This window comes from Mesoplodon bidens, assembly GCF_964165515.1.
Source record: "Mesoplodon bidens genome assembly, chromosome: 11".
NCBI classification, from domain to species: domain Eukaryota; kingdom Metazoa; phylum Chordata; class Mammalia; order Artiodactyla; family Ziphiidae; genus Mesoplodon; species Mesoplodon bidens.
Window position 1 is genome coordinate 45,135,671 of NC_138167.1, and position 23,009 is coordinate 45,158,679.

The following is a 23,009-nucleotide window of genomic DNA, read 5'->3' on the forward strand; positions in this document are numbered from 1 at the left end:
GCCATCCCATGTCACCTCCGGGAGCTTCAAAAAGGCACCTTTACCTATCCTCCAACAAAGGGATGGGGGCAGAGTAGAGAAGGATGAAAATGACAGGGGTGCCCTACCTCCACGATGAGCCAATAGTCCAACAAGGGTGTCCACTCACCGCTGGGCACCCTCAGGTCGATCTTGTTGCAGAAGTCAGTGTAGCAGCAGTGCGTGTTGCGCAGATCCTCGGAGCTCAGGCAGTAGAAGGGCTTCCCAGCGGGGACCAGCTCCACTTTGGGGATGCAGGTGCGCACGTGGTGCTCCATCCCATCCAGGTTGAAAATGGAAACCATGCAGGCCCCATCTGTCTCACACGTGTAGTTGGCCTGTAAGCAGCTGGTGCACGCACAGAGCAGAGCTGCGGGAAATTTGGGAGTGGACATTGACATCAATGGTGAGATCTTATCCTAGGTCCTTTTCCAGACTTAGAATACAATCCCCTAGCATACTTGATGTGCCAAAATAAGGCGCTTTTATAGAGATGGGGCCAGAAAGATGACATCGTAAGTGGGGGCCCAAGCTTTTCACCTGTTTATTCTGCTCACAACAAGGCTTTCTGGGCCCCACCATTGTCCTCTAAGTGCTCTAGTTTATGCCTACAAGAAACAGAGAAACTGCCTTTTTAACTTTGCTTTAGACTTAGACGTATTAAAAAAAATTGTTTTGTGGCTAGGAAAGAGGTCTTCCTTTAAATTTAGAAGCCTGAGGATGGGAGGAAGGCACCTTCCCTTCGGAGACTAGAGGACCCCTCTCCCCCACATACTCCAGCTGACACCACCCGGGTTCCCTGGAGCCATCATCAACCCCATCTCCTTTCTCTGCACCAGGAACGCCCACAGTTTCCTGAATGCAGTGTGCGTGCTCTCACACATGCTTTTGCTGCAATGCTTTTTTTCCTAGCTAATTCTTACAAGTTCTTTAAGATTCAGCTTAAACGTCACTTCCTTTGAAAAGCTTCCCGACTAGTCCAACAACCTCCTCCATCCTTTAGTCCCCAGCAGGTGCCCCTCTCAAGAGGGGGTAAGAAGAACACCCTCCAAAGAAGATAATAGTAGTGCCGACCTCATACAGTCACTGTGAGGATTAAATGAGCTAATGCATAGAAAGTGCTCAATAAATCTAACCCATTCTGAAAGACCACTGGATATCACTTTATTTTTTAAAATTTTTATTTATCTTATTTATTTATTTTTGGCTGCATTGGGTCTTCGTTGCTGTGCACGGGCTTTCTCTAGTTGCGGCGAGCGGGGGCTACTCTTCGTTGCGGTGTGTAGGCTTCTCATTGCAGTGGCTTCTCTTGTTGAGGGGCACGGGCTCTAGAGCTCAGGCTCAGTAGTTGTGGCTCACGGGCTCTAGAGCACAGGCTCAGTAGTTGTGGCACACGGGCTCTAGAGCGCAGGCTCAGTAGTTGTGGTGCACGGGCCTAGTTGCTCTGCAGCATGTGGGATCTTCCCACACCATGGCTTGAACCCATGTCCCCTGCATTGGCAGGTGGATTCTTAACCACTGCGCCACCAGGGAAGCCCTGGATATCACTTTAAAAAGTACTATATATATATATAATTTTTTTTCTTTCAAATAGGTAGTGCACACAATCATCTCTGGAACTAATGAGTTTGGCTGGGTGTGTATTATCCCTAAGTGTGCACCGTTGACAGGAAATTACTGTAAATGAATTTGGTGCCTCTGAAAGCCAGCTTGGCAGCCCTGGAATCTGAAATCCTTTATTTATCCGTCTAACGAGAATAGCACAGACAGCAGCCGTTGGTCCTCCCCAGCACTGTCTCCCATGAGCCTAACCCAGCCCTGACCCCTTGGGATGGGCAGGAGGGTGGCCTGAGCCACGAGGACACTGAGGTTGGGACCCACAGTGCTGAACAAAGCATCCGCCCAGCGGGGATGCAGATGGCAGGGCCCACCCGAGGCCCCGACTGCACACTAAGTGAAAACTATCTGGATCCCAAGAGGGAACATATTCAAACTATGGCCCCTGGAGAAGAGACATTTATGACCAGTCCCGTGAAAAACTAGCCTGTCGTAACTCATCCCTTTCGGCTGTAAACAGTCTATCTTTGTCTCTTCCTCTAAAACACTGGAAGGCATCTCCTGGCTTTTCAAGTCCAAAGACAGATTCTAAATATCTCAGGGTCCAACCCCCTCCTTCCCCAGGCTTTCTGTAAGTGACACGATCCTTGCCATCCCACCAAGGAAACAAAGGAGGGCGAGCACAGACAGGTAAATGGACAGTGTGGATCTTCACTGCACCGCCTGTGGGATTTTTCTCACAGCGTCTGATCAGAACCCTTTCTTCTGGGAGAAATTCCAAAGCACGCAGCTACCTGCTGAAGGGCTCGGGTAGTGTTATATTTTAAAGGCAGGAAGTTTAAAGCAGGTACCCTTTAGACTAGGATCCCAAACATAAAAGGAATTTTAAAAGTAAATTCCTCCTAAATTTCCTTCTTCTTGCTAACTGAAATTTACTTCTGCGACTCTCAGAACACTCAGCCCAAACCTCTTTGACTCACCCTGGAGTCCTGACTACTCATCCACGAGTGCAAACGCCCATTCCTCTTTGTGTCAATGGGGACACTCAGGCACAAAAGGGGTCCCCGTGGCGCGCACACCTCTCAATACACGCGCCCCGACGTCCGGCGATGAGAACAGCCTCAGGTCTATTTTGGGAAGAAGGGAAGGCGAACAACTCCCAGAGGGCTATTCTGAGCACAGTGGGACACGCGGGCCAGACCCGCAGCCGCCTTTGGAAAAGCAGCTCACTTCGGAGTCCGTCAATTAGCAGGCAGGGAACCAGAGCCGCTGCTCCCAGACACGCACTCTCCTTTCCTTGGTTCATGGCCTCTTTCACAGTGATTCATTCTGGAGAATGAGCACACCCACACGTGGCTCATTATTTTTGGGAAGTACTTAAACAATCTTGGTGTAAGACAGGAAAGAACAAAAGTGGTGAAATCTATGCTAGACGGGACGAAGAACGGAACTGGGAGCGGGGCCATGCGGCTTTGTGATAAGGGATTGGGCAAGTCCCTGACTCTATCTGGGCCTCGGCCGCCCAACCAGAAAATACCATTGATGTTACAGAGATGGTATGAAGACCAGCCCACATCTGCTAAGTGCCATGGGTACTCTGAGAAGACTGCTCACATCTGTGTACATCTCTGCTTGTACAGAGTGAGAAGTCTGAAAAAGCTATTTGTGCGATAACCATCACTACTGCCCACACCCCTGCAGAGGTTTCAGTTACTCTCACTAGAGCCACAGCAGAGCATCATGGCAGGAACAGGCCACACAGACCCAGGGCTCAAATACCAGCTCTATCTAGTGTTAGTCACATGGCCTTGAGCAAGTTAGTAACCTTCCTGCACCCCAGCTGCCTAATCTGTAAAGTGGGACTGTTAATTACTTCACAGGACTACATAAGAATTACACGAAATAACAGATTGAAAAAGTGCTTAGCAAATAGATGCTCAATGAATTTTAATCCCTCCCTTCAATGTAAAACTCAAGTAAACACATCCACGTACAATGTGTCTCTCTAACCACTAATTAGGAAGTGCCAAGTGACAGCAAGACCACAGCAAGGAACTGCTGTTTGAGTCTCAGCTCTGCCAGTAACTGGTCGCGTGGTTTTGGGCAATTCATTTAACCTTCCTGAACCTCATTTTCCTCACCATTAACCAGAAAGAAGGGGCTGAACCAGATGACCTCTAAAATCCTCCAGTTGAAATCTGAATCTAGTTTGTTTTTAAATTCACATTGTCTGGATCACTGATTCAACACTGGGAAGTTCTGCTTTAATTCCATATACCTTTTCCTGAACTTTAAAGACAGGCTAGTCTTTAAATTGTCTTCTGTTAATATTCATTTTTCATTGAAACAAAGTAAGTGACAATAAAATTAGAAAACATCTAAATTTGCTAAAACTTTACTAGTACACTAAATCACAAACCTAACTTTGATTTCTTTGAAAAGTTAAATCTGGACTAATGATAACAGCCCTTTATAATCTGTTTCATAGTGACTCATCAGGTGAAATCCGCCTACTACACATGTGTACATAAACAACACATACCTAAAACTCTCAGTGTTCCATCACCAAAGGGTTACGGAGTAGAAACAACACAATTAGGAAAGCCAATGGCAGAAGAGTAACAAAATCAATCTACAGAAAAGCAAGTTGAAAAGTGGTCAGAGTGAAATTCTCACTAGCACAGCATTTTGTTACTAACAAGCTAGTCAAACCTGAACTAAAGACATTTTGGCAGGATTTGCACGTGGTTCCAAAGTATGATTAGAAGGCGGTCTGTGGTAGGATGTCAAAGCAAATTTGATTTGTGAGACAGGCTGTGTTTGGAGGAAGGCTGACAAGTCCCGACCTGGGCAGACTCTGTCCCACTGCATGTTATGGAGGCACTAACACACTGGGCCTGAGCAAAGGCAACCACACCGCAGGCCCCTCTCTCCTGCCCACGGCATACTCTAGGAGGACACAGTAAGGCTGTTGCTCACTGGAAATTCCCAAGAACCACCATCCAGGACTAAACTCACAGCCACTCAATCCACATCACCGGGGGACAGGATGTGGGAGGAGCAGGGTGGGGGCACTGAACTCCAAAGGTAAGAGGCACGCTGCAAAACACCCACCTTTGTCCTGGTAGATGAAGGTCCACAAAAGTTTTAAAGCTACAGTATCTATGATTTTTAGCTTATGTATATGCTCCTTGGGGATGGTAAGTTTCATCAATTTAGCGTGGAACAGTGTCCCATTTAGGGACACTAAAGCCGCCTCTTCCAAGCTTCACTGGGCAACTTCTAGTTCTACAGGAGCTAAAATGTGGTGCCCAAATAGCCCGTGCCACCCCTCCTCTTCATGATTTTACAACTTGATCATAAGCTGCCTCTGAGCCCTCATCTTACCAGATGACAGCATCCATCAGGCAGGCCAAACTGATAAGAACAGCCTATTACAACCCATGATTATTTTAATTATTCTTCTGTGGACCCTATCCAAACTCCCTACAGCTTACTTGGGATAAAACAAAGACTACAATTCTACACAACTCTGTGATCCTGAATAGCCAAGATGATCTTGGGAGGGAAAAAAAAAAAGAGAAAGAGAACAAAGTTGGAGGGCTCACACATCCTGATTTAAAACTTACTACAGGGGCTTCCCTGGTGGCGCAGTGGTTGAGAGTCCGCCTGCCGATGCAGGGGACACGGGTTCGTGCCCCCGTCTGGGAAGATCCCACATGCCGCGGAGTGGCTGGGTCCGTGAGCCATGGCCGCTGAGCCTGCGCGTCCGGAGCCTGTGCTCCGCAACGGGAGAGGCCACAACAGTGAGAGGCCCGCGTACCGCAAAAAAAAAAAAAAAAAAACTTACTACAAAGCTACAGTTATCAAAACAGTATGGTACTCCCCAAAGTACAGACTATAAATCAATGGAATAGAATTGAGAGTCCAGAAACAAATCTATACATCTATCATCAACTGATTTTCCACAAGAGTGTCTACAATATTTTGGGGATGGGAAGACTAGTCTTCAACAAACGGTGCTGGACAACCAGAAATCCACATGCAAAAGAGTAAAGCTGGACCATGACTTCACACCATATACAAAAATTAACTCAAAGTAAGTCAAAGACCTAAATATAAGAGCTAAAACTTATATTCGAAAACTTCTAAAACTTTTAAAATGAAAATAGGGGTAAATCTTCATGACCTTGGATTTGGCAACAGTCTCCTAGATATCACACCCAAAACACAAGTAACAAAAGAAAAATAGATGAATTGGCCTTCACCAAATTAAAAAATTTTTGTGTCTCAAAGGACAATATCAAAAGAGTGAAGAAAGGGCCTCCCTGGTGGCGCAGTGGTTGAGAGTCCGCCTGCCGATGCAGGGGATACGGGTTCGTGCCCCGGTCTGGGAGGATCCCATATGCCGCGGAGCGGCTGGGCCCGTGAGCCATGGCCGCTGGGCCTGCGCGTCCGGAGCCTGTGCTCCGCAACGGGAGAGGCCACAGCAGTGAGAGGCCCACATACCGCAAAAAGAAAAAAAAAAAAAAAAAAAAAAAAAAAAAAAAAAAAAAGAGTGAAGAAAAGAGAACCTACAGAATGGGAGAAAATATTTGCAAATCATGTATCTAGTAATGGTCTTGGACCCAGAATATGTAAAGAACTCTTAAAACTAAACAACAGGGCCTCCCTCGTGGCGCAGTAGTTAAGAATCTGCCTGCCAATGCAGGAGACACGGGTTTGAGCCCTGGTCCGGGAAGATCCCACATGCGGCAGAGCAACTAAGCCCGTGTGCCACAACTACTGAGCCTGCACTCTAGAGCCGGCAAGCCACAACTACTGAGCCCTCGTGCCACAACTACTGAAGCCCACGCACCTAGAGCCTATGCTCCGCAACAAGAGAAGCCACCACAATGAGAAGCCCGTGCACCGCAAGGAAGAGTAGCCCCCACTCGCCACAACTAGAGAAAGCCCGCGTGCAGCAACAAAGACCCAATGCAGCCAAAAATAAATAAATAAACATATTAAAAAAACCTCAACAACGACAAAAAATAATTTTAAAATGGGCAAAGGACCTGAACAGACATTTCTCCAAAGATACACAAATGACCAAAAAGTACATGAAAAGATGTTCAACATCATCTCAAATGCAAATGAATTTCAAATTCAAATGTAAATCAAAACCACTTCACACCCACTAGGAAGGCCATAAGAAAGTGTTGGTGCAGACTCAGAGGAAACTGGGACCCTATACACTGACAGTAGGATCATAAACCGGTGTAGCCACTATGGAAAACAGTTTGATGGTTCCTCGGTAAGTTAAACATTGAATTACCATATAACCCAGCAATTCCACTCCTAGGTGTACATCCAGAAGATTGAAAACAGGTGTTTTAAACAAAAACTTGTACTCGAATGTTCATAACAGCACTGTTCACAACCGTCAAAAGGTGGAAACCCAAATGTCCACCAAACATAGAAAGGATAAACAAAATGTGGTATATTCATATGGTGGAGTATTATTCAGCTATAAAAAGGAATAAACTACTGATATTCACTACACTGTGTATGAACTCTGAAACATGTTAATTGAAAGAAGCCACATACTGTATGAGTTCATTTATATTAAATATCCAGAAAGCATTGTTAGTGGTTGTTAGGGGCTTGGGGGAGAAGATGGGGAATGCTGGCTTAATGGGTTACTGGGTTTCCTTCAGGGTAAAGAAAAAGTTCTGGAACTAGAGAGTGGTGATGGTTTGTGTAACATTATGAAGGTACTTAACACCACTGAATTATACACTTTAAAATGGTTAAAAATGGTTATATGTGTTTTACCACAATTTTTTTTTTTTTAAAGTTTATTTATTTATTTTTTTAATTAGTTTCTGCTTTATAACAAAGTGAATCAGTCATACATATACATCTGTTCCCACATCCCTTCCCTCATGCATCTCCCTCCCTCCCACCCTCCCCATCCCACCCCACCACAATTTTTAAAATGCCATAAATCTCTGTAAAATAGTATGTATAATATAATCTCAATTACAAAACAATAACAACAAAAACCTAACACGAGCATACCAAAAAAAATGGAGGTACAGTGTCCTTCCCAAGTCCCTAGGCTCTCAGATGTCCCAGGAACCTGTAAACCCCTAAAGGAGAGAACCAGTGTCCTTCTCTTCTTCATTTTCTCACTGGTATCCAGCACAGTGATCAGCAAATAGCACCATGATTAATAAATCTCATTCAACAGATCTCAGCCTAGCAACCTGAGAGGGAAGGGGCTCTGCCAGAGTGGACATGCTTTTATCCGTTTTATATACCTGTCTACATTTTCATTTTTGAAAGAGTTTTACTGCTTTAAGAAGACAGAAAGAAAAAAGAAAGGGCCTCCCTGGTGGCGCAGTGGTTAAGAATCCGCCTGCCAATGCAGGAGACACGGGTTCAAGCCCTGGTCCGGGAAGTTCCCACATGCCGCGGAGCAACGAAGCCCATGCTCCACAACTACTGAGCCTCTGCTCTAGAGCCTGCGAGCCACAACTACTGAAGCCCGCGAGCCTAGAGCCCGTGCTTCGCAACAAGAGAAGCCACAGCGGTGAGAAGCCCGCGCACCCCAACGAAGAGTAGCCCCCGTTCGTTGCAACCAGAGAAAGCCCGCGTGCAGCAACGAAGATCCAACGCGGCTAAATATAAATAATTTTTTTAAAAAAAAGAAAGAAAAAAGTTGTTCAGTAACTACTGATTTAGACAACTGCCAAAATGTTTATGAAAATCTTGAATCGGGTTTAAAAATGGAGGTGTCTGGCACTAAACTATCACAAAGTAGAGGTGATGTTTGTTTCTCCGGGGGGTGGGGGGGTGGGGGGAAGACAGCGGGTGAGGCTGCGGAACTGACACAGTACCAGGCAGAAAAGTCCTGCTGCATTAAAATATAGCAATCAGATGTTATTGCTAACAAAGACTCAAGTTGCATTTCCAGCTTTCACAATCATCAAAATTAGATTGTAAAACTACACTAAAATAAAACAAAACAAAAACTCTTAAGTACCCAAGAGCCATAATAAAGTCAAATTTTACATGTGTAGTTGGTGGTATCTAAAACATCCAAAAAGTATACTGGTAAAAAGCACTTATGAGGGCTTCCCTGGTGGCGCAGTGATTGAGAGTCCGCCTGCCGATGCAGGGGACACGGGTTCGTGCCCCGGTCTGGGAAGATCCCACATGCCACGGAGCGGCTGGGCCCGTGAGCCATGGCGGCTGAGGCTGCGCGTCCGGAGCCTGTGCTCCACAGCGGGAGAGGCCACAACAGTGAGAGGCCCATGTACCGCAAAAAAAAAAAAAAAGCACTTATGAAAAAAATGTAACTGACTTAATAAAGGAAGCTATTTGTATGACGAGGGGAAAAAACGCACAGATTTAACAATAAGACATTTGATAAGCTTGGTATTTAATTTCAATCTGGGAAAAGGTCTCGGAGTGGGTTTTGCATAAGAGAAAGGTGTTTGAAAAGCCAGCTCCACACTATATCTATTCTACAAACTGCCTTTCTGACATTCTACTTGGAGACAAACCCAACCCCAGAGAGCTGTTTAAACAAGTTCACCCTTAAGCCTCAGGTCTAGAGAATGAAAGCTTTGTTCTCACTCAAAAAAGACGTTTGATGTTTATGCTAAGGAGACCTGTCATTGCGACTTAACTTATGGCTGACTGTAAATGCCTGAACATCTAGCAAGGGCCCACCTGCTGCCCAGGAGAATGTCAAGGTAAAGCTGAAAGGAGTGGCATCACTATGACAGAGCATGTCCAGTGTTCCTGGGACCTAAGCGTACAGACTCAGCTGTCACATTCAGACAGCCTACTAGTAACTTGGTATTTCTCCTTTACTGACAAGTTTATATTGACACGTACAATCATTCTGTTTTCTTTCTTTGTTGTACTTAAGCAGACACACTCGTGGCTCATTAGAGCAGGGGAGGGTATTTATCAGTGGTAGTCCTATTTGCTTCCTGACCTACTTACTATACTATGGACGTGTGGAGAGGCCACAGTGTACATCACAGTTCTGAGGGAGAAGACGGATAGGAATGATTGTTTCAGGCAACTGCGACAATGAAGGAGAAAACAAAATCAGCCAGGACGGAGAATAAAACTAAAGAGGTTGAGATCAAGTTCATCTGGCTGGAATATAATGGGTAGGTGGTAGAATAAACAGAGTAGAATAAACAGAGATGCAAGAGGTGAGGTAGGAAGTGTGATTAGGATGTTCCAAGTAACTCAAAAATGTTTGCAGCATTTTGAGAGACTGGGATAAAAACTGTATATACAGGAGATAATAAAATTACAGCAGGACAGAACTAGAATTATTTACCTAGGATTTTGCTGAGAGGATGGAAAAGAAATGAATGAATTCAGTTAAATTATTAAGTACTTAAAATACGCAAGGCTCTGTGATAGGACAAAGACATATAAAGAAAAATAAAGTAGTTCTTAGCATCAATTTTTAGGGGGTAGAAAAGCGAGAGTGGGAGAAGCAGAAAACTATAAACCAGTGTGAACCTCTATACCACTGATATGGACCAAAGAGAAAAGCAGAGAGGATGGAGTCACTGGCTGGGGGATAGGAGGAAGACAAAGTGGGTCCCGCACTGGAGGATGGCTGGATTTGGATTTGGCTAAGAAGAGGAGGCCAAGACCAAGAAAAGCACAAGGCATGTTGGGTCCAAAGTAAACACATGTGACAGCAATGCCATGGTTCCAGTCAGAGGCGAGGGCAGCAGGGAGACCAGGCCAGACTGCATGGATTGTGGTGCCAGGCTAAGGGGTCTGGAGCTGATCCTGGAGGCCACATGAGAGTGACACAGGAGGTGCACTTTCCAAAGTTAAATCCAGGGGTAGGAAGGATGACAAGGGAGAGACAGGAGGCAGGGACTGGTTAAAAAGCTACTTTAATAGTCATTACAGTACATAGTAGAGTCCAGGATTTAGAGCATGTGCTTTGGAGTCAGACAGACTTTAGGCCCACTGTTTAACCTATGGCCCAGTTTTCTCATCTGTAAAATGGGGATGAGAGTGCCTCAGAGAATAGTTGTACAGGGTAAGCTATGTAGCACAAGTGCTCAGTGTAACACTTGATAGCATACATTCAGTAAATCAGATGCTTTTATCACTACTGTCATCCTAGTGAATGAGAAGGGTCAGAGCTCTTTATGGTTTTATGGTTCTTCTAACAAGCAGAAGTCAATTTGTGTGTAAACGTCTCAATGGCAAGGACAGGTTCGTTCCTCAGTATCCCTCTCAACATTAAGCTTGGCCCTGCACATTAGGAATGAACGTTGACTGAATTTGATTCAAGCTTATACTACAAGTGTAGAACGTAATGTATACAAACATACACCAAGACAATACGCAAAGATTTGGGGTAAGGCAGGTTCAACACAAATACTTATTTAAAAAAGTATCCTTCAATTCACAGATTCCTCAACTCAAAACATCAAACCATCTAAAAAACTTATCTCCAAAGTACCCACAATCTCCTCTCTCCTCCAAACACTCACAAATATCTAGGAAAAGGTAACAGGCAGTAGGTGAAAGCCACGTGTGGTCAAAGGACTTCTTTCCACATGCAAGATCCATCCATGGGATGACAGGGTACCAGGTCTCAAGGAGCCTCAAGCCTATCTTGGGAGAGTTCTATTTCCCTCTCCTGTTTTCCTTCTCCTCACATCACCATCTGACTCACCACACACACATTTTTAAAAACAACACCTATTTACTATTTCACAGTTTCTGTAGGTCAGAAGTCCAGGCACAGCATGACTGATGTCAGCTGGGGCTGCTTCCTCATCTAGGGCTGGAACCTCTCTCAAACTCACTCATTGCTGCCAAACTCTAATGCCCTGTGGAAGAAGGACTAAGGCCCCCATTTCCCTCCTCGCCGATGGCCAGGGACCACTCAGCTCCTGAAATCAGCCTGCAGTTCCTGCTCATGTGGCTCCCACGGGCAGTTCATACATGGATGTTTACTTTCTTCCAAGCCAGTTGGAGCATCTCTGCCTTCCTCTTCTGCAATCAGCTGAGAAAATGCTCTGCTTTCAAAGGGCTAGCTTGATTAGGTCAGGCCCACCATGATAGCCTGCCTATCTGGAGGTGCACTGATTTAATCCCTTCACAATACAGTCGACCCTTGAACAACTCAGGGGTTAGGGGCACTGACCACCATGGAGTCAAAAACCCAAGTATAACATAACAATCATCCCTCTGGATCTGTGGTTCCACATCCACGGATTCAACCAACCCTGGACCACAGAGTACTCTAGTCTGTATATACTGAAAGAAATCCAAGTATAAGTGGACCCGTGCAGTTCATACCCATGTTGCTCAAGGGTCAACTGTACTACCTGCATTCATGTGTGACTGAGTAACTGGGAAAAGGTGTGTATATACCTAAGGCTAGGAAACTTGGGGAGAGGAGAGCAGCGGGGGGACTGTGGTAGACAGAATCACCTTGTATTTTATTTCTTTATTGTCTATTTCACCAGCCAGAAGGTACACTTCACCAAGGAAAGCATTTGTCTCCTTTTGTTTACTGTTGTATCCCCGCACCTACAACAGTGCCAGGTATATGGTAGGTGCTCAAGGGTTAAAGGAACCTTTAGATCACCATAGCAGTATTCGATATACGTATATATATACCTGTTTAGTTTATTCACAGGCTGGAAACGGGACTTCTAACTGTATACATTAAACTTTTGGTTCAGTGAAACCATTCAGGAATCCTGGGAATTCCACACGATATAATTTTCTCTCTGCCACGATCATTGTATGGCTTTTAACAAGATACAGTTGATTCTCGTTATTCATGGATTCGTATTTGTGAATCTGCCCACTTGCTAAAATTTATTTATAACCCCCAAATCAATACTCTCAGTGCTTTCATGGTCATTTGCAGACATGCGCAGAGTGGTGAAAACTTTGAGTCACCCAATGCACACGTTCCCACTGAGGTTGAACAAGGCGATGCTCTGGCTTCTTGTTTCAGCTCATACTGTTAACATGTGTCCTTCTCATGGTATGCTCAGTGCCAGGCTTTTTGTCTTTTTGTGTTTTTTCTTGGTGATTTCACTGCTTAAAACAGCCCCCAAGAGCAGTAGCTTAGTGTTCCGCAGCTCGAGAAGACAATGACGTGCCTTACGAGAAAGAAAATACATATACTGAATGAGCTTCATTCAGGCATGCATTATAGTGCTCTTGGCCCTGAGTTCAGTGTTAATGAATCAACAATATAAATTAAATGAGGTGTCTTTAAACAGAAACACGAACAACGCAAGGTTATGTACCGATCAGCTGATGAAAACGTGTGACCAGCAGCTGCAGGGACCCAATCCTGTGTCTCCCCTGGGAACAGTGGTCCAGCATTTGCTAATCCTGTGTTCAAGTGGGCCTCACAGAACAGAGTTACGGCAAATAACAGGACCTGACTGGATTAGCCCCATTTTACAGATGAAACAATGAAGCAGACAGGGGTGTGAAGTGGCAGCCCCCAGCGCACTCCAGCACAGCATCCTGTTTTATTTCCTTCCCAGCCCTCATGACTGATAACTGTGTTTACTCATTTATTTTCAGTCTGAGCCACTGCAATAGTAAGTTCCATCAGAGTTAGGGATTTTTGTCCCTCTTGTTCCCTGTTACCTCCTCAGGCCAAGCACCATTCCAGGCACATACCCAACCGAATGAATAAAGAAACCTCCTATATGTAATTGTGTAAATATTAGGGGGATTGATACTTTAAAGGGAAAGGCAGTTACTTTCATTGTGTGAAATTCAAAATATTTAGCAAGACAAATGCAGGCTTCAGACTAAGTGGAGAGAGAGGAAACAAAAAGAACACCAGAGCTGCCTGAGGTGGCGCTGTCTCAGACACCCGTGGGCAGGTAAGACCGCTGGGGACGGCAGCTGCACAGCTGCACCATGCTCCCGAGACTCTACAGAGGAAGAAGAAAGCTACACTCTGGAACGGTATTTATCTGCGACGGAAAAGCCAGCAAGCAGAGAGAACAGGCAAGAGCAGAGACGCTGCCTCCAGGCCCAGCCGCAGGTTGAACCACGTGTGAGAGAGAGAAGCTGAGGAGAGCAAAACCCGAGAGCGGGACTCGAACCTGGCCGTGACGCTACCCCTGCAGAGTGACAGAAATGTAGCCGAGACTGCCGGGGACTGGCGGCTCCGGAGCCGATTCCCTTCAAAGGTTTGCACACTCCTAGTCCAGGCGGAACTGATGGGCTCCGGAGGCCCGCAGCACTTCCAGCATCGGGGGGAACTGATGAGCAAGAGGACTCCAGGATTTTCTTCTTGTGAATACAGAGAGGAAAATGAGATAAGACCCTCTTACATCAACCCTACTGTAACAGACAAATAGCACAAGAACTCGAGACAAAGAGGCGGGATTCCAGAATTAATGTTCACGGCTGCTCTGAGCAAAAACTGAACAGTAAACAATAAGGATTTCAAAATTAAAACAAAAGAGCCACTTCAGTATTCTAATTTAACCTTCAAAAATAAAGAAGATCTCAAGCACCGTGGACTGAGAATTCCATTCCACCTCAACACCCCGTACTCCTGAGGTATTATGAGAACAGACTGCGATGCAATTCAACTCGTGCTCCAAAATGCAACAAGCAGCTTCAACAGGCCATGCTGGAAGAAGCAGCACGCCTCATCATCATCTCCTGATTCATATTTTGGTAGCAAGGTTACAATTAGCTCACCGGTGGAGAATAAACCTATTTATAACACAGTAGTCCACCTGAAAGACACAATCATCTAAAAAGGTTTTTAGACAAAAATGAAGTGCAGCTTCTTCCTGTACTGACTGCAGATTCCCAAGGTCCTTTCAGATGAAGTCCTCAGTCTAACCTTCCTGTGTTCACAGGCACCATTCTGGCCACCTCTCAGCCTCCATGTTCTTATGTAACATTTACATAGTGCCATAAACATACCCGGAGTTGCGTAAGAATTAAAACGTTGCCAAACCAATAAAGCCTAAAGCAGGTCACTCCCTCCAGACTGCCTTTGATTAGCAAAGGTATGCTGCCCAGCCTAAGATGTAAGGGCCTGTCAAGAGACAGAAATTAACTTGAGGAAATCTGAAACGGGTCCACAAAAATGCACAAAGAAAAAGAAATTAACCACACTGTGACATATGATGCTTCTATCAATCCCAAGAATTATTCTGCCCCATAAGATAAAAAGCAACCCAACATTGCCTGGTCCCAGAAGTCAGAAACTGTGTCTAAAAATACCTCCCAGCCAACTGGCTATCAGTAAGTCAGTCTCACAAATGTCCCAATAAGAGCGACACAGACTAGTTCCTTACTTTACAGAGGCAAAACTGAGGCAGTCACAGAAAGGTTAAGTGCCTTATTCAAGGACAACCTGTAAGGGAGCAAAGTACAGGGGCTGGAAACCAGCCTCCTCCCTCCATCTGGCTCTAACCTTTAACCAGAGTAGCCATTTTATTGTTTTAATCACATCTGTTCTGGGAGCTCTTAACAAAACTAATCTGAGATTCTCTTTTTCTCTATGAGAGTTCACTTTCACTGTAGTTCGAATTCATGTCCACTCAACAAAATTACAAGGCTTGGCCTGAAATTAAATTTTTAGTTTACTCACAGAAATTAAAAATATTCCTATCAGAACCTCAAATGTCTCCCTTGTTGCTTTTGTTTTAAGAAATAAATATCATGCTCTCCTGCTACTAATTCAATTTTACATTTTCAAGTACTAATGTGAAAATTCCAAAGGCAGGCCTTAAAACATGGCCCACCTATCAAGTGATGCTGTTTATAACCTGGAACTCATGCTTCTTATCACTGGCCTTTTACTAAGTCGACATTAGTTCACTATTTAACACAGATACCGACCCCTTGCTGCCCTCATGTCCTGTCCAAGTACCAGGCATCAGGGCTGGCTGGTTCTGCCATTCCTCCAGCCCGCCTAGAGGATCACAACAGAGGAAGTGCAGGGGAGGACAGCAATCAACTTCTTGTTATCCCACAGCCTCTATTTTCCCAGAAGTGATGTCTTACTTGAAGCCTTTTGCAACAGTGGTCTCTGTAGCATGCACTATTGGCAACTAGATGTGTCCCGGAAAAAACTGTAGTGTCTGGCCAAATTTAAAGGCCTTCGAGAATGTTTGCTGGACACACAACCTAATTTCCAATTTACCAAAAAAAGAAAGCAACTTCCTATTATGCCCACCCATCCTCACACCAACAACATCCATTTCAGGAAGGTTACAGAAAATGAACTCTGCCCCATTCAGAACCAGCTGGATTATCAATTAAACATTCAAGGCTCACAACAAGAAATATCCCACCAGACACTACATCAAACCAACAGGGACACGGCTGTTAAAAATCTTGGATATATTAGGAACAGGGTAAAAATTCCTATGGAAGGAATTTAAAGATTTATTCATCACATGTAAAATGACAAACCTGAAGGCTGAGTCTCCTTACTTACTACCCTACTAGAGAAATAACATCGTGTTACACACTCCAAGAACATGGCCCATAATAAGGCCCAGCAAACATTATTCATGAAAACCATTAATTTACTACCAATGTCAGGCTGTGTTCATACACCTTCACCATGTCTATCAGACCCCACGGCGCATTACCTATGCCACAGAGCAGCGAGACCCAGGAACACGCATGAGGCGCCTTAGCAGAAGCATTAGCCTGTGAACAAAGACCCCACCGCACAGGCTGCACCACTGGGAAGAAATATCAAGGCTGGAGGTAATGAACTTGTTTTTTAGACTCCAAAGTGGGATGAGGTCTTTTGTTGATTGTCTGGTTTACGAAGGAAGCCAGAACCCACCTGAGAACCATTCTTTTTAGTGGAGAGAAGAGAGCCACAGGACATACATTTGATCTCCCACTGCTGGAAGGTTAGGGGCTGCGGAGAAGTCAAGGCAGCAGGCATTGTACATCGGGAGCCGATACAGACCTGATCAGCTCTCCCAGATCTATCTGTGGGTCAATAATCACTTCAATATAACTGCCAAGTATAACCTTCATCTGCTACCCCAATGCCAGCACGCATTTGAGACGACTCCCTTAAGTTAAATATTTTAGGGTTTTCATCTGCTCTCCTCAAGCCCCCAAAGCCTCACAAACAAGACACCCAGCTGAGTGTCCCACAGAAAGGGGCTACCTCTGCAGTGGAAAGGCTGCGGGTGCTACCAAGGAGCAGAAGCCTGTGGGACTTGGAAGGTAAGGGGTGTGTGAGGTGGGGGAGTGAGGGAAGGGGCTGGGGAGAGGGACTGTGCGGGAAGGTAAATAAATCCTGCCCAAGGGCCGGGAGCCGCTCCAGTGCTGGGGTCTTTAAATGATCTTGGGGGTGGGAGGCAGGTTCTAGGATGTCACCTGAAAGGCATCCACAAAGTGACGAAGTGAATGGGCCCCCTGGGGGTGGGAGAGGCGAGGTGAAAAGCAAATACACCTAGATGCAGATTAACTGTTCTGGAACTAGGTTTCCTAGGGTTCCAGAGATTCCAAAGCCAAGCTCCCAAAACGTTTAGGGCCCTCTTGGTCCCATTGCTTCCGCGGGGCATGTGTATTGGAGGAGGGGGCTGGCCCCACTGAACTCAAGGGACTGCGCGAAGGGGAAATGTGACTCGCTTTCCCAGAATATTAGAGAGAAAGGAGAGGGAGGGGAAGAGGCACCCCAAGCGCAGGAGCTCAAGGAAAGGTTTGAGACCCCTTCCCCTTTCATCTGAGGTGCGCAAGGGCTCTCAACATTAGGATACCTCGGAGAGGCAAGGACCCCATCGCCCGCGCCCCACAATCTTGGCGGGAGAAAAGGCGCCCCCCAGGAGCATCTGGAGGGAGGGAATGAAGACCACCGCCCCTGGACATGCTGAGGGGCAGAAACGTGGACCTCCAAATATTGGGGAAGGAAGCCCGCACTCCTCTCTATGGAACATGGGGGTGCTGGGAGCGCGACCCCCGAGAGCTCCCCGAATCCAGTTTCGCCGGGAAGAGGGATCGGGTCCCCAGGGGCCCGGCGTGAGCTCGGTCCCGGCTGGGCGGCCGCGCCTCGGGGGTCGCGGAAAGCCGACTGGGGGTCACCGCGACTCCCCCGCGCCCCCCGCCCGGCCATATTGAGTGCGTGGGGAGGGGGCGCGCTGTAGCCAGGGGCCGCTGCGCGAGGCCTCGCCCTCGCCCGGCCCTCTCCATCCTGGCCCCCGCCCCGGGACTCACCCTGGATCCCCCGGGGCCCGGACCCGCCGCTGCCGGCAAGCAGGAGAACAACAAGGAGGAAGAAGGAGGAGGCTCCGGCCGACTCCGCCATAGTAACCGCCGCCGCCGCCGCCGCCGCCACCGCCGCCGCCGCCGCAGCCCAGCAGCGCCCAGCGCGCGCGCGCGCGCCCCCGGCGCCTCCCCTCCTCCCGCGGCCCGACTCCCGCCTCCCTCTTCTCCGCCCGGCGCCGGCACGTGCACTCCCGGAGGAGCCGGCGCCGCGGCCGCCGCGCGCGCCCCCGAAGGGCGGGGCCGGGTGCGCGCGGGCGCCCGCCTTAAAGGGGAGTGTCCCAGTTAAAGGGGTGGGAGGGGTTCGCGCCTCGGCCAACCTCACCCGTGGGTGCAGAGCGCGGCGCGGAGGAGGCCGTGCCGGACACGCGGCTTCTGCTCTGTCCTGCGCTCCCCGCAGCGCAGCGTGATCTTAACGGCACCGACCCCCATCCCCCGCATCGAATGTTCTACGAGTGCCGTGCGTGTTCCCGTTCCCTTCATCCCTACTGCTTAGCCGCAGGCTCCCGTCACGTCCCATCGCGATCGTCGCAACCATCTCCTAACTAGTCTCCCAGCCCCAAGTGGCCCCCCTGCGATCCGCGGGACACACAGCCACCTGTGTGATCGAATCATGGGATGCCCCTTTTCAGAACATACCGGGCTTTTTAATGACAGTACTCAATCTTGGTGAGGGTGCCGTGTGGAGCACTCCCACTCTGCTGTAGGTAGAACCCTTTTGGTAAACAATTTGGCATTATGTATAAAATGTCTTAGAATATTCATACCCCTATCCCCTGTCTTCAAGAAATAACAGAGATGAGGACAAATATTTGTGAAAAATGTTAACTGTTGCATGTTCATCATTGTAAAAAGCTGGAAACAAGTACTCAATAATAGAAGACAAATTATGGCCCATCCATATGATGGAGCATTATTTAGTAATTAAAAATTATGTTTGTAAAAATAATGACGTGAGAAAATGTCCATGAGATGTTAAATGAAAAAGCAAAATACAAAACTATTTACAGTACTGTTCTAATTTTGTTGACACTATATATCTGCATGGAAAAAAAGACTGAAAAGAAATTGCCAATATTATCAGTAGTTATCACCAGAATAATTTTTTACTTTTTCTGTAAACATTTCAGTATTTTCTAAATATTTTACAAATAAGCTAGTGTTACTTTCAAATTTAGGAAAAAAATGCTTATAAAAGGTAAACTGAATCACCCATAACTTTCTGAAAAGAGTTCACTTTCCTTAGCTTGAAAAAGCACTTGAGATCACAAAAAGGACAGGGTTTTGGACCCAGAGTTCTGGATCTGAAATCTCCTTTTCTTACTAACTGGCATGAAAACTTAGGCAAGCTTTTTAACCTCTCTAAGCACAATTTCATCATCTGAGATGTAGGGGTGGAGAGGATGACCAAAAGTGGGAGTCGGGGTAGGGGGGAGCTTCTCAAATGGAATCCCCACCTTTGAAGTTGTCACAAACCTGAAGAACACCCCTCCTCATATAAAGAAAAAAACGGGACTGTAGACACACTCCCCAGACACAACTCACACACAAACACACATGTGCAAAGTCTTGCAGAGGCACCATGTACACAGGGGTCAGTAGTTGGATGAGCAAACACCTTATTTTTATACTGCTCTACCTCAGGCCCCCAAAATGGGCATTCCCCCCTCCATTTTATCTAACTGGTCTCCCAAACTCTGTTCCACCCACCCTTAAGGGCTCCCAGCTGTGGTGGGCACAGTGTAAGGTTACTGTGTTAGTTTCCTAGGGCTGCCTTAACAGAGTACCACAAACTGGATGGCTTAAAAGAAGAGAAATTTATTCTCTCAATTCTGCAGGCTAGAAATCTGAAACTAAGGTGTCAGAAGCCCCATCCTCTCTCTGAAGGCTCTAGGGAAGAATCCTTTCTTCTCTCTAGTTTCTGGTGGTTCCCAGAATTCTTAGTGTTCCTTGGCTTGTGGAAGCATAACTTCAATCTCTGCCTCCATCTTCACATGGCTGTCTTCCCTCTGCGTCTGTATCTCTGTGTCCAAATTTCTCTCTTCCTATAAAGACACCAGTCATCAGATTACAGCCCACCCTAATCCAGTATAAGTTAAAACCATTTTAACTTGATTGCATCTGTGAAGATCCTATTTCCAAATAAAATCACATTCACAGGTTCTGAGTAGACATGAATACTGGGGGCACACTATTCAACACAGGACATTCACCAACATATGCAGCTGGGAAGGGAAAGCTGACCCCTCAGGAGCACATTACTGAGACCAAGGGAGAGGAACTGTCCTTCCTTATACCTTGCTAAGTGCTGCCACTGGGCTGCAAGACCAAGAGTCGCAGAGGGGACCTGTGGTTGCTTTACTCCTAAATTACAAGGGCAGTCACATAGCTGAAGGTACAGCCCAGGGAATCAGAACGCTGGGTCCACAGACCAAATACCAGCTCACTTGATAGCCTTTGACTATGGACAAGATATTTTACCTCCCTAAACCTCAATTCCCTCATCTGTAAATTGGAACTGATGTTAGTTTTACCTCCTAGAGATATTGTGGGGATGGATGAAGATACTGTCTTTAAAGCATTTGGCACAGTCTCTGACACCTAGGAAGTGATATAAAAAGAAAAGCTATTGTGATGATGATGATTTAATCTTTACTATAATCCTATGAAGGGGTTGAGGCATGTCAGGGTGTGCTCAATTTACAGGTGAGGCAACTGAGACCTAAGAAAGGTAAGCAAGCCACTCGCCCAAGCTCACGTCAAATTAAGTATTGAAGCCACAGCCTCCTGGTCCTGTGCTTCTTCAACATCACAGCATCTCATGCTTTTCCAGGCACTGGTTTTCAAGAGCCAGCTGAAGGTGGGAAATTAGACTTGATGGGGTTGGGGAGGGGTGCGTTATATTCCTCATACCCTATTCCTGAGAGTTTGCAGCATCTCCTCAAGTCAGAGTTTTACCAGATGATGCATCTACCTTCCCTTTTAGGTCCCAAGCAGTACGGAGACAGACCGCCCAATCTTCCTGTGCTCCCTCCCACAGCCTGGCTCTCCTCCCATCCCTGAAGCCCTCAGCAAAGCATCCATTTCTGTAAGCCTCCTGAATCTTAGGACTGGACCCACATCACATCTATGAACTACTCATCCTCCTGGCTCTGTGCCTTTGTCATGGGATTCCCCAGAGCTACCAGGATTTACTTCTCCGGGAAAAAGTCTTACTCCCCAGGCTCCACTGACTAGACCACCCAGTGTCACAGCTGCCATCTTGTTTACAACACACCAAGACACTCCACCTCCTAGAGGATTCAGCACAGTTTGCCTTGGTGAGCAGCAGGGTCATTAATTCCAAGAAGACAATAGCTCATCTTCATCCATTCTGCAAGTGCATATTGAGCACTAGCAGTACACCAGGCGTAACTTATAAACATGGATAAGTCATGGTCCTTGTCCTCATGAAATTTACAATCTAATAGAGATGAGAGTGAAAAAAGGCACAACATATTATATATGCTATAACACACCTGTAAAGGGTCAGCAGGGAGACTCAGGACGGCATGGATGGTGCAACTCTGGAAGGCTAAGGAGGTGGGAAAGGTTTCATGAAGAAACCATGCTCCAGCTGACTCCTGGAAGATCTAAGAGTGTTCCTTAGATAGACAGGCTTGTGTGGGGCAGGGGAAGGCAGGAGATTATTCTTGGCAGAGGCAGCAGTATGAGCAAGATACCAAGGTGAGGGCTTCCCTGGTGGTGCAGTGGTTGAGAGTCTGCCTGCTGATGCAGGGGACACGGGTTCGTGCCCCGGTCCGGGAAGATCCCACATGCCGCGGAGCGGCTAGGCCCGTGAGCCATGGCCGCTGAGCCTGCGCGTCCGGAGCCTGTGCTCCACAACGGGAGAGGCCACAACAGTGAGAGGCCAGCGTACCACCAAAAAAAAAAAAAAAAAAGATACCAAGGTGAAATTGCCCGATGTTTAGGCATGGCAGCACACGCAGAGAGTGGAGGGTGAAGGGGGCTGGTGGTGGAGCTGAAAAGTAATGTGAGAGAGAGACAGATGTGGAAGTCCACATGGAAGTGTCCTTTTCTCCAGTATTCCTGGACGGGTTCTAAGCAGGGGGGTAAAGTGATCATATTTGTATTTTAGAAAGACCACTTTGTTGAACCAAATTAACTTGAACTTTGTGCAGATGGTTTGGTGGTAAGGAAACCAAAGAGCCAGTAGCTCAGACAAAACAGGAGGAGGACCTGACCCTAGGCAGCAGCAATGGAGATGGGAAAGAAAAATAGATTCAAAAGATTTTAAAGAGGTAGAAACTACAAGATTGATTGGATGTGAGAAGTGAGGGGGAAACAGAGAAGCCCATTATGTTTCCAGTATAATCTGATGTGGGTGACTGGCTGCTTGGTGGCTAATTCAGCAGATTAGCAAGAGCCAGTTTGGGAAAAAGATAACGAGCTCCCCATTGGACATACTGAGTTTGAAGGGCCTCTTGTAGGAACCTGGAGCCATGGAGCTATAGATTGGAATCAGCAGCATATCATAGTTATGCAGACAGCTCAGGGGTGTGCAGTAGTTCTGGAAGTACAGCAACACAGACAGGAAAGAGGAGACAGAGAAGGAACAGTCAGAGAAATAGGAAAAGAACCTGGAAAAAAACAGAATCATGGAAACCAAGGCAGGAGAGGGTTTCAAGAGATCAGTAGTTTCTACTGTTGAGAAGGAGTCAAGTAAGATGGGAAACAAAGAATGTCTAGGATTTGATAACTTGAAACCCAGCGGTGACTTACTTGAGCAGGTTCAGTGGAAGGTGGAGTGGAGGCCTAACTTCAGGGAGCTACAAGTGAACGAGAGGTGAAAGCTTAGAAAGACTGAGTGTCAGACTTCCCTGGTGGCGCAGTGGTTAAGGATCCACCTGCCAATGCAGGGGCCACGGGTTCGAGCCCTGGTTCAGGAAGATCCCACATGCCACAGAGCAACTAAGCCCGTGGGCCACAACTACTGAGCCTGTGCTCTAGAGCCCGCAAGCCACAGCTACTGAGCCTGCGTGCCACAACTACTGAAGCCCGCGTGCCTAGAGCCCGTGCTTCGCAACAAGAGAAGCCACCACAATGAGAAGCCAGCATGCCGCAACAAAAGAGTAGCCTCG

The 23,009-nt window shown here is 46.7% G+C and overlaps 1 protein-coding gene across 2 annotated transcripts in view; it reads right to left on the reverse strand.

The window, feature by feature from the left end:
* The window catches only part of ACVR1B (activin A receptor type 1B), a 33,315-nt gene extending 15,385 nt beyond the window's left edge, over window positions 1–17,930 (reverse strand). For both annotated transcript variants that reach the window (XM_081248605.1, XM_081248606.1), the window contains exons 1-2: window positions 17,821–17,930; window positions 149–388 (exon numbers count right to left, since the gene is read on the reverse strand). In XM_081248605.1, coding sequence (XP_081104731.1) covers window positions 149–388; window positions 17,821–17,911 — 331 coding nt within the window. In that variant the 5' untranslated portion in view covers window positions 17,912–17,930. The remainder of the gene's footprint in view (window positions 1–148; window positions 389–17,820) is intronic.
* Between the last annotated feature and the right edge of the window lie 5,079 nt (window positions 17,931–23,009).